At 41.9% G+C, this 12,590-nt stretch overlaps 1 protein-coding gene across 1 annotated transcript; it reads right to left on the reverse strand.

Moving 5' to 3' along the window:
• Nucleotides 1–507: 507 nt before the first annotated feature.
• On the reverse strand, nt 508–2,377 carry LOC126604179 (uncharacterized). The gene is made up of 4 exons (XM_050271328.1): nt 2,224–2,377; nt 1,990–2,145; nt 1,428–1,903; nt 508–1,347 (listed from the first exon to the last, which is right to left on the reverse strand). Coding segments are annotated over exons 2-4 (1,131 nt in total). The 5' UTR covers nt 1,991–2,145; nt 2,224–2,377; the 3' UTR covers nt 508–693.
• Nucleotides 2,378–12,590: the final 10,213 nt, after the last annotated feature.

The raw sequence follows: 12,590 nt of genomic DNA on the forward strand, positions 1-12,590 counted from the left end.
CGAGGAACACAGAAACCAAGCTCACTTGAGGAATGTCGCCTACAAGCAGCGCATCTCCAACTATTATGACTCTAGGGTCAAGCCTCGTTCTTTCAAAATAGGAGACTGGGTCTTAAAGAAAAGATTACTCTGCGACAGAGTCCCGAGTGAAGGCACACTTAGTCCAAACTGGGATGGACCGTATGAAGTCATTGGTATCAGTTGCCCTGGCTCTTACACACTTAGAAGCTCCGATGGCAAGACCCTTGGCCATCCATGGAACGCTGATCACTTGAAGTACTACTACAAATAGACTCACGATGTACAAGTGTTGAGCTATAGCCGTTCGGCATCCTATGTAATGAAGGCCATTTGGCAATGAATTCAATAAAGAGGTAATTTAGCCAACTCAGCCCTCACTCTTTTACATTCCTAGCAATGGAACACTCAAGTGTTGAAACCTCAAAGCAGATATATCCAACACGAAACAAAATCTAAGTATGTGTCGACAAGACTATACAAAGAAAGGAACAACCAAACAATGGCTTATATTCAAACAATAGATCTATTCATACATAGCCAAACATGCATTAATAATAGTGCAAACACTCATAAACACCTAAAATCCAAAACTCTCAAGCTTATAACATGGGCACATGTTATACACACATCAGACTACTACATCCAGAATACATGCAGATAGTAAAGACACTGCTATTCATTCTCATCTGAAGCCGAACCCCTGGCAGTATCACTCCGCGTCCTACCATCATCCTCTGCATCCCCAAGACCCTCTTCACCATGCTGAGTCTGTGCATCAGCACTACCTTCATTATCAGACTCATCTTCACTGCTAGGATCAACAGCAAGGACAAATGTCTCGCCCTTTCGATGATGCTCATCTATATCTTCGTGGTATTTTCGAAGAATGCTCCCATCATCATAACGATCAAGGACGGCCATCCATTTCCTTTTTTCAAAGCGAGCTTCTTGAGCACAGTGGGGTTTAATAGCAAGATGAAAGGTCGAAGAACTTAAGTATTCTTGCACAGCAGCCTCCCTTTCAGTTGGAATGCTCTTCTCCAGTTCAGAAATCTCAACTAAGGCACCATCCAATTCTCCCCTAACCTTGGATACCTCCAAGGTAGCCACCTCCAACTGTTTTTTAGTTGCCTCAAACAATTTCTTAAGCCTTAGGTTCTCACCATTTCGCCTTTTCAAGCTCTCCATGGTTTCGTCCTTCAGTTGGAGAGCCTGAGTCAAAAGTCCCTTATTCCTTCGGGCCTCGTCCACAAGCTGCTTATTCTCCTTCAGTTTTGCCTTGTACCGCTCAACCTCTTGCAGTCTGTCGTGATACTCGGCCATGACCTGCATGGCAAGACGATCATCACTACCTAAATAATGATAATAAAGAGGAAAAAGTAAGGAAATGACAAAGTAACACTCACATATGAAGACAGCTTCAACATCCGGTCGCAATCCGATTCATCCTTAGCTAAGGGCTCTCCGAGCTCATCGAAGGCGAATCGACGCCCTGCCAAGCAATTGTTGATATCCCCAAAATCCTTTGGCCGCGTGGCAATCCTCAAGTCCTTCCACGGGACACTGCCAGCTCTTTCCTTGCCTTTCCCCTCATGGCGGGAACCGGGATCATTTTCCTGGACAGTGTGCTCCATAGTAAGAGGAGGAGGCAACAATCGGCTCCCTTCTCCTACAACTACGGCAGCAGCATTTTCAACGGCCTCGACTCCAGTCTTCCTAAAGGCAGGCCCCTTAAGGACCCCATCTTGGGACTTAGGTCTAACGGATGGTTCCCCTCGGAACTTATGAATTTTCTTATGCGGTAGGATGTCTTCCGAAGGAACTAACACTGGTGCTCTCCTTTTATGGGTGCTAGTCCCTGTTTTCTTGCTTACCTTCTCCACTGCATAAGGAAAATCAAAATAAGAAATACAACTTTCCAAATAAAGTAAGGAATTGAGCTAAGTTTACATGAAGGATACAACTTACTCGATCGTCCCTGGCTCTCGGAAACTAAGGGTTGGAAACCGTACCGACGAAATAAGGGTCGTAGCTTGCTTAAGTGTCTATCCTCTTTGGGCACCCTCAACACCTTCTCTATGTCAGATAGCTCCTGCCCAAACAGTTGGATGGTGCCCCGCGTCACTACATGAAACAAAGTGTTAGAAGCAAGAAAAGACCACAACAAATAGCAAATAGTACGAACGGTTGATACGTTACAACCTACAGTCTGGAAGTGAGTAAGCACACGTCGCTCAGGCGTGACACCCTTATCATACTCCCAATCATTATACAGAAAGCACCAACGGTTTTTCCATGTGTAGTATGCCTTTTTCTTACCATACACAATACGCTCTCTCTCACTCCGACATGCACACTCGGCATAACCAGTCCATGATTTTGCTGGGCGCATCTTGTAACAGTAACGCCACTGATGGAAGGAAGGCTCACACAACCCACACTCCATCCAAATGATATAAAATCCAATCAAAGTATCCCAGAAACCAGGATTGAGTTGCCCAGGTGCATATCCGATCAAAGATAACATCTTTTGCAACCACGGATGTAAAGGTAGTCTCACCCCTAAAGTCAGTAATATCTGGGTGTAGAACATAACATGACCCTGGGGAGGCTCAGAATGCCATTCTTCATCATGTACCAAGCGTATCCCTACACTACGAGGGATATTACATGACTGCCTTAGCGCCTCAACCTGCTTCTCATTATTTAACAAGTTATTCTTTAGATGGTCTGCTGTGAACTCAGAGCGAACTATGGGTATGGCATCAAAAACAACCCCCTCACCCAACGCCATGGAGGAAGAACTAGCAATAGCTAAAGTTCGACGGTTGGGAAGATCATCCAATGTTTCTCTAGTACAGGACTCTAACAAAGACCCTGAAGACTCCGACATTGCAGACTCAGACTTAGAGCTAAAGCTAGAAGAGCCCTCATCACTAGAACTTCCAGGCTCTGACATCTACAATAAGAAGAAACAAATTCTATCACTACATGCATGATCAAAACATAAGGAAGTTCCTATATTACCCACATGAAGATGGTGCAAAGCGATGCCGGAACCCTTCTCAATCAGAAAGCAATCCGTCTTCCACAGTCACTACAAAACAAGCAAATGAAGACCGTGTCAAGCGCCCAAAAAAAAAAAAAAAAAAAAAAAAAAAAAACAGCTTCATCTACAAAGCTTCACCATCAAAGCTTCACCTACAAAAGCTTCACCCACAAAGCTTCACCTAAAAAGCTTCACCCACAAAGCTTCACCCAAAAAAACTTCACCCGAAAAGCTTCACTTAAAAAAGCTTCACCTACACAGCTTCACTTAAAAAAGTTTCACCTAGAAAGCTCCCTCTACATACTTTCACCATCAAAGCTTCACCTAGAAAGCTTCATCTACAAAGCTTCACCATCAAAGCTTCACCTACAAAAGCTTCACCCACAAAGCTTCACCTAAAAAGCTTCACCCACAAAGCTTCACCCAAAAAACTTCACCCGAAAAGCTTCACTTAAAAAAGCTTCACCTAAAAAAGCTTCACCTAGAAAGCTCCCTCTACATACTTTCACCATCAAAGCTTCACCATCAAAGCTTCACCTAGAAAGCTTCAACACAAAACCTTGCTCCAAATAAACAAATTTTGTTCACAAAACCCAAGATGCCCTTGAACTTGTACAAAAACACTTGGGTAAACATAAACATTTTTTGTTTTACACCCACAAGGGCCCAAAATTTTCCTTCTTATTTGTTCACTTATATATGTTCCCAAACATATTATGATAGATCAAATAATAATTCAAAGTCCAAAATTTAGTTATGGACAAAAATACAAGCAATTCACCAGTACTGAAGTTGCTAAAAAAACTGGAATCTTCCCCAGCCTAGAAATCCAACAAAGCTTCGCCTCCTTTTCTCTATCAAATTTTTGCAGCTGCTGCTTTTCTCCAATAGAGCTGAATTTTGGAAACCCTCTAGTTCTTGAGCAGATGAACAACTTTCAAGAAGGAACCATTTCTGTTTGAGCCACGGAAATTAAAGTGTTGAAGCTCCAAGCATGACAGTCGGATTCTTGCAGATTTCGAAGCTGCTGTGATGTTTCGAAGATCTGGACATATTTAACCATTAGTTCATTCTGAATTTTTGATATGTTATGAAAGAGACGATGAGGAACAACTTCAATGAAGAAAGCATGCTGATCTGAACAATCGAAAATGGAGTTTCGAAGCTCACAACAAATCTGACGGGTTGACAGAAAAATAATAACCAGTCATTCATCATACCTGAATTTCTTGAGTTCTACAGCTCCGAGGGATCTCAATTTTGGATATGTTGTAGTTCACAAGTTAAGGAACAACTTCGATGAAGAAAGTATGTTGATCTAAGCAAGAGAAAATGGATTTTGTGAAGCTCACAACAGGTCTGCCGTGTTGACAGACAAATGATGAACAATCACTCGTCGTACCTGAATTTCTAGAGTTGTACTGATCTGATGGCTCTCAAATTTGGATATGTTGTAGTTAAGGAATTAAAGAACAACTTTCATGAAGACAACTTTGTGATTCGAGCTACAGATGATGGTCTTATATTGAAAACCAATTCAGGGTGTTAGGGGAAATGAAAAACAATTCCACCAAAGAAACATCATTATGATGTTTCATCATTATGGTGTTTTCATCATTATGATGCTTTCATCATTGTGATGCTTCCATCATTGTGATGCTTCCATTATGATTGTAATGCACCAACGGTTACACCCTCTATCATAGCAGTATGTGTGTGTATCTCCCTATAGTCATCCTGTGCAAGACTATCGTAGTCAGATGGCTTTCCATAAAACAGCTACCAACCGTTACACCTTCTGCAATTCCACTTATTCGGGCCTAGCAACCTTCATAAACAAAATATATGAAGAAAAAGTCCGGGGCTACCACTTAGAAAACAAAAGAATGAAGTTTTGGTACTTACGACATGGACTATTAGCAAGACACCTCATTCGTCCACTCCCTCGACTAGAGACTTGGGGGACTCCCACCATATGCTACTACGCCTTGGTACTCAAAAGTTCGTGACTACTCAGTGACTTGGATTTTTCAAGTCTCCAACCGAGAAGTTTTCCTCACTCGGGAAATTAAGGGAACACTACCTCAAACTACATGCTTCACTCACAAAGCTTCAACAATACAGGTTTCAACAAAAGCAAAAATTCAAAGAACTTTATGAAGAAGGCTTTGGTGTATTTAACACAATATGTTGAAATGAAGCAAAGCTTATTTATTAATATTTTCGATAAGCCACAAATATGTACATATACATGAGTCAAAATAAACAAACAAAAGGGAGCCTTCACAAAGGTTGCTTAGGGGAAGTCTCAGCAGTCGGTAGAGCCCCAGAAAGAGAAAGCACCGGAGGGTGGTTATCCGGAGCCTCAGTACTTGACAAAACCCCAGAAGGAGGAGGCATTAGAGGTTCATCATTTGAAGCTTCATTACCAGGTACAGCCCCAGAGGACGAAGGCAATAAATGCCTTTGGAACAAACCCACAAACCGCTGATGATCAAGTAAAACCTTACCATCAGATTCCTTCATCTGGTCAAGCTTCCTCTTCATGTTTATAGCATAGTCATGGGCGAGCCGGTGCAACTGCTTATTCTCATGCTTGAGCCCTCTAATCTCCTGTTTGAGACTCATCACTTCAGCAGCCAATGATTCAACTTGGCGGGTTCTAGCAAATAGGCGTTGGGCCATATTAGACACAGAACCTGCACACTGAACACTAAGAGCCAGAGAGTCCTTAACAGCCAACTCATCAGACCGTTTGGAAAGTAGTCTATTATCTTTGGGAGTGAGAAGGTTCCTGGCCACCACTGCAGCGGTCATATCATTCTTCATCACAGAATCCCCAACGGTAAGAGGACCAGTAGGGGATATGAAGGATGGGCGCCATATGTTGTCTGGAGAAGGCGTGGCTGTCTCTTCTCCAAGGTTCAAGTCAAAACGACGGTCGGAGGGTCCAGACATTTTCAAATGTGTTGAAGAAGGAAGAGGTCAGACAAATCAAGATCTTAGAAGTGCAAGAAATGAGTTTCTACTGGTAGAGATTCAAGTGTGCTGTGGAACTTAATGCCAGCCTCTATAAAAATCTGCACTCGACGGAGCTTCAGAAATCGAAGAGGCGTTTGCTTTCTCAAAAGCTGGGCTGCTCAGAGACCACGAGGGCCGATCTCAGAAATCGAAGAGGCGTTTGCTTTCTCAAAAGCTGGGCTGCTCAGAGATCACGAGGGCCGATCTCAGAAATCGAAGAAGCACCTGCTTTTGCAGCCTCGTCAGCACCTGTCACATGCACAATCAGCTTTGCGGAAATTACGGGCAATCTGTCGAAGATTTCTGGTGAAGTAGAAAGCACGTGAATCTTACTGTTCAATCACCGCTCTCCACATGCACCATCAACTCCTCGGGTATCACATATAACTTTGTCAAAGATCTCTGACAAAGTTTAGGCACGAGAATTTCGAAGTTCCAGCTACCCTACTATTACCCATAAGGGTAAAGGAACAGCACCACTGCTTGACAACTGGAAAGTCCCTATGTGTGTCGACCTCCGTGTTTTGCGGCAAGACAAGTTGGCAAGAACGTCCAACCTTTACTCACATTCGAGAAAAGACTCTCAACATAATTACTTTCTCAAAAACCGGAGCAGCACCGCTTTCCGAATCTCGAGAGTCAGATCCTCGACGGGATTGCTTGTTCGAAAACCGAAGAGGCACAACTCTCAGAACTTCGAGAGCCAGATTTCCTTAGATAAAGCTTGTCTGTAATCTTCACACGTAATATCAGCTTTCCAGATACCACATACCACTTTTTCAAAGTGCTCTGACAAAATTAAAACACGTGAAGCTGGCAGCTCCCACTACATTGCTGTGACCAAGAAGGGTAAAGGAATAGCATTACTACTTGTTATTGGGAAATCCCTATATACATTGACCTCCCTCCTCAACGGACAGGCAAACCTGCAAAAATGCTCAACCCTTTCTCGCATTCGAAAAGGCACCATCAACATAACCTCTCGAAATACTCAGCTTTATTTCCCCCCGATAATACCTCAGCAAATAAGCCACACCAAGAACAAGAGTATCTCATATCATCAGGGTCGAAAGCAAGAGTATCCCATATCATGCTTTCTCCCTGTCTTTGTCTTTGTCCTTGTCCACACCTGCAGGACAAGGAGAAAGAGAGCAGTCAGTCGGAACCTAAAATCAAACCTCCAATTTGGAACTGACTGCCTGGAGCCATTGCCTGGTTGCTTACTTAGCATTGCTCTCGAGTACTCATCTTCAACTGCTGTCAAGGTCACGAATTCCACCGGCAAATACCTCATGACAGTTGATCAGATATTGGCTCTTTACACTGAAGCTGCCAAGCGTGGATGAGTCACTATGAAGGAATGTTCTGAAGGACCATTTAAATGCAAAGGTTGCACACCACTTCTGCCATGCAAAAGATTGAAGCAGAAGGTTCAACGGTGAGCTGAAACAGATCACTACAGCACGACACCTTTCCATACCACATTCATTATTCCGTCAACAGCAAAAGTATCCCATATCATCAAGGTCGAACGTACTCTAGATTTGATGGACTTGTTTTGACCCTCAAATTTTTGAGTCGGCCTTATACTCTGAAGGGCACCAGAAAACCCTCCAGCACAGTTCAAGAATAAGCCTGTGGAAAGTTACTTCTTCAAAAGCAAAAGTATCTCATATCATCTCTTATTCATTTGCTTCTCCTTATCCTGGCAGTTGAATGAGAGACAAGGAGAATGAGAACAATCAACCGGAAGCCGACGTCAAACCTCTGATCCTGGGTTGCTTACTTGGAAGTTTGACTGCTTACCTTGTCTGTCACCTCTTTCGGCAGATCTCCTAGCTCGGCGACTTGGGGGACTCCTACTATAGGGTTTGTATCACACTTGACTAAGCCCGAAACTACAACTAAGCTTCAAGTGAAATCCATACATTACCTTGTGCGTCAACATCAGCTAAATACACCATTCCCGGATGGAGGAAAAGTACTTCCAGAGAAGGGCAGATGAAGATCAGACCACACTTCGGTACTTAGAAGTTTCGTGATTACTCAAGGGATTGGATCTTGCAAGTCCCCAACCGAGGAGTTTCCCTCACTCGGGAACTTAGGGGAGCACTGTTTGTACCATACTTGACCAATCCCGAAACTACCGAGCACCGGCCAACGCTATACTGTCAAGGACCCAGAAGAGTTCCCCTCCGACCAGGAGGCCAATCACTACTCGACACGTGTCAAGATTAGAAGCCAATCAGAGCGCAGCACGTGTCGACATCAAGAACCAATCATAACATGACACATGTCAATGTGACAAAGCTACAAGTTTTTCTATAAATAGGGGTCATTCCCCCACAATATTGCCTAATGCCATTTGTGTTAAATCATTCACAAGAACTCACTAAATTGAGAGCTTGATCCTTTGTACTTGTGTAAGCCCTTCACTACTAATAAGAACTCCTCTACTCCGTGGACGTAGCCAATCTGGGTGAACCACGTACATCCTGTGTTTGCTTCTCTGTCTCTATTCATTTACGTACTTATCCTCACTAGTGACCGAAGCAACCAAGCGAAGGTCACAAAACCTGACACTTTCTGTTGTACCAAAGTCCTCGCTGATTTTGTGCATCAACAGATGATGTTTGTGATATATATGTGTTTAATTATCTTTTTAATAATGTGAATGGTAATTATGATGAATGTTATGACAATTATGGGATCTAATTATTGTTTGATAATTATTTGGATATGATTGCCAACTGAATACCTATTTGAACTTGGCATTACTACCTAGTATGTGATAGGGATGAAAGTCAGGAGATGAGTTAGGTTTAGTTGATATGTGGAATCGATAGCGTGTATACGTACAATTGGGTATACTGTGGTCGATAAAGGATTGCCTATTTCGGAGGAAGGCGTGTTGAAGCACTAAAAAGATCAAAATTGTTGTCCATAAGGGATTCAAGTGGTTGAAGAGTAGGTTGGACAATATCAGGAATTGAACTAGCACTCAATATAGATGCTAGCAAGGAACAATATTCAACAAATAAAAGGTGGAAAATGTCGAAGTTAAGATGGTTGGAGAATCAGATGAATGGAGTCCAACCAAGTAATATTTATGGCCATCTATTTGGAATTCCATCACCTTGTTCTTGAAGTGCAAGCCAATGAAACCCAAGGTTTCTAACCATTCTGCTCCAACAACCAAATTGCAACCCATGACAAATAATACTCGAGGAAATTTTATACATCTGTAAGTTCACCGTGACATTGTAAGCAAGCCATGTGGTATATCAGAGACGACCATTAGCCATATCCACTGTTTCATCAAGGGAACCATTAATGTGGCGACCGAGTCAAGTTGCAACTAAGGGGTTGAGAAAATTAAGGTCTACACGGGAATCCACAAAGACTTAAATAGGCAAGTCGCCAATGTAACCAACAAGGCACATAACACAATCTCGCGTGCTTTTGGGAGAGGCAAGGTCGTTGAAAGTGATTGGGACAATATCGTCCACCAAAGGCTCATGGAGAGGTGCATAGATGGTCTAGCTGACAAGGAGAGAACAGGTTTAGAATGTGGGACTAAAGTGGGGTGTGACGATGCAACATGTGTACGAAATAGGTAAGGAGGGTAAGGGCGAAACACACTATGACTTAGTTGTTGTTTATTGTTATATATGCATGTAGGTTCAAAGGCACGGGCTAAGAAACGAAGACCTTGGGCAAAATTTCATCCTAGAGTTCCAGTTTAAGCTTACCAAAGAATACCCCTAACAATTGCTCATCGGTCCAACCTTGTGCTCGACAAGATAAATGAATGAATTCATTAAAGTAGGCTTCAAGAGAGCCTTTTTTATAGACATAAGAAAAAGATGTGTTGAAGTTTAATTGGTTGTCTGGCCCAAAACATTATAAAAAGCATTTAGTAAATACAACCCATATACTAAACTCGACCGTACCATTTGAACCACATAGCTGGATTGCCATTGAAATGGAAGCTCACAACCATGGCCTAATTGTTTAGGTTAACATAGTGATAGTCTAAATACTCATCCAACATAGCCAAACAGTTGTACGGATTGTTGTTGGAAAATCAGGGTAACTCGATTTTCATGTATATGGGCTTAGTTGAAGTGGATGGTGGACCAGTATAGGTGGATGACTGCTGGTGGAGGGGAAACAATGTGGGTGGAGATTAGGCCGGAGGGTGGTGGTGGATGTTGAGAACTAAGGTGACACTTGAGGGTGGCTTGTAAATGGTGGAAGAGAATACAGTATGGGTGGAGATTTGGAATACTGAGAAGCGCACGTAGGAGGAAGGACAGTGGGTGAGGGATGAGAGGGGTGCGATAAAAGAATGGACGTCGATCCAATTGGAATCTAGGAGAGAGCCGATTGGAATTTGGGAAACATAGGTCGTCGCAAGCGGCAAGCAGGATGAATGAAGATCTTCCATCACGTGGGATTGAAGGAGTCTGATGTTAGCTAAGGAGGCCTGAATCTCTGTCAAGTGGGACTTGAAGTTTTCCTGACAAGTTGCCAACATCGAAACGGAATCGTGAAACCCATTAAATTGTTGGAGGATTTAGTGATGCTAGTACTCTAGCTCCAGATCAACCTTCATAGCGTCAGCCACCACCACAAGAGGCTTTGCTTTTGCCCATGGATAGCAATACCTGGACTCTAATACGAGATGATAGGGACCAACAAAAAGAGAGAGCTTTTCATAAGAGGAAAAGGAAAAAAAGATAAAGGCTAAAACATTTTGATTTCATTCATGCTTTCCCAAATGATGAAAGTTAGTTCTTATACAACCTTATAGAAAGAGTGTGCACGATTGAGACACGTCACAACTCCCAAACCATTAGATGATGCCAACTCTTACAAATGAAGTGACAATAATGCCATAAGGATAAACACCTAACTACCTAATGGACCAACAGTCCTAACAAGATAAGAAATCGTTTGCTTATATTCTCTTCTTCTTTTTTTCCTTTTTTTTTTTTTGTTATTATAAACAAATGGGCTAAGGTTAAAGGCCTTGTAGGCCTAGATGGAATGATGGATAGAGGAAGAAATTCGATGGTTGGGTGTTTTTCTCCATTTGAAATGGTCAAGGATGATTTACTCCTCTCTACGAAAACGAACATGTGCCACTTTTAATTGGTGACAACAATTACTAGCTGATTACTCTCTGATACCTAAGTTAGAAAAGGATTGGAGACAGAAAATATTCAAGCAATAGCTCGGGGTTGCAAAAGTGTTGGTTGTGAGAAAGGGGTTGGTCAACTCTCTCACGAGGTTCAGGCTTACAGGGCCACTGAATCATCTGTTTTAGCATGCCGTTGACCTAGATTGTTGCCTTAACCATCTTTAACCTACTTAGCTATGATTTTGGCATAAAATATAAGAAACAAAAAAAAACCAAGTAAACTAGGAAAAGTTCCTCATTAAAAAAGTCGACGAGCCCGATTAGCTTGTTATATCAGTCGCATCTTGATCTCAAACGCACAAAGCATCCGGATAGGTTAGGATGCACCAACCAACTAATCACTAATCTGGTCACTTCAGAGTTCGTGACCAGCTGCTAACTTCAACTTCGGAACTTAATTGGTAGGTAATTTCTCGACATTAACATTTCCCAAAAATTTAAACCAAAGAAAATGAATGAATGACATGAAAAGTTGAACTTTAGAAAAACTTGGGTTTACATCAGCTTATCCAAGTTTAATTGATGTTTCCATTATCATTATTCTCTTCATCTTGTCAAAAGGTTTTCCTTGAAAGTCTTGAACAGTTTTGCCTTCAATATTGATCAACATCAATTAGAATTTAGAATGGTGATAGGTGAGCCTGTCAGTGACAGTGAGTTTTAAAATAGTGTAATTTTATAATCTTAATTTTCCTGCCGACAAATCTATCGCTGCCACCGGGGCCCCACAGCAATTAGGATCAGAAACTTTGTTAATTAGTAGATTGACAAATCATGTTTAGCTATACTATTAGTCTCATAAAAAATCATATCCTTTTCTTCCCTCTGGGTCGGAATGATAATCAGCAGTCGTGCACTTTAATGGATCACTATTCACTATAACACCGTAGGATTTGGATTGTCTACCCTCTCATTTCGGTGTCCTCCTCGTGCCCTTCTGTTTGTGTGGTCACGGTTAAACCACGTCAACGTTTTATATTACTATTTCTTTTTGTTTTATTATTTTTATAAAAAAACAATATAAAATGTTGACGTGGCTTAATCGTGACCATACAAAACAGGAGGGCACGGGAAGGGCATCGAAATGGGAGGGCAGACAAGTCCAACACCGTATTGCTATTTTCTTTTAATTTTTGTTTGCCAATTTGGTAATCATAATATTAACCGCAATTGAAGGGCTTATAAATATATAACACATGCTGCTCAAACCCTCACAAAATGGAATCCTAAAGCACTTGCATCCTGTAACAGGACTAATTTATAACTGTTATAGGTCATAATTGTGGTTTGAGT

The sequence above is a fragment of the Malus sylvestris genome, chromosome 15 (genome assembly GCF_916048215.2).
Source record: "Malus sylvestris chromosome 15, drMalSylv7.2, whole genome shotgun sequence".
NCBI lineage: Eukaryota > Viridiplantae > Streptophyta > Magnoliopsida > Rosales > Rosaceae > Malus > Malus sylvestris.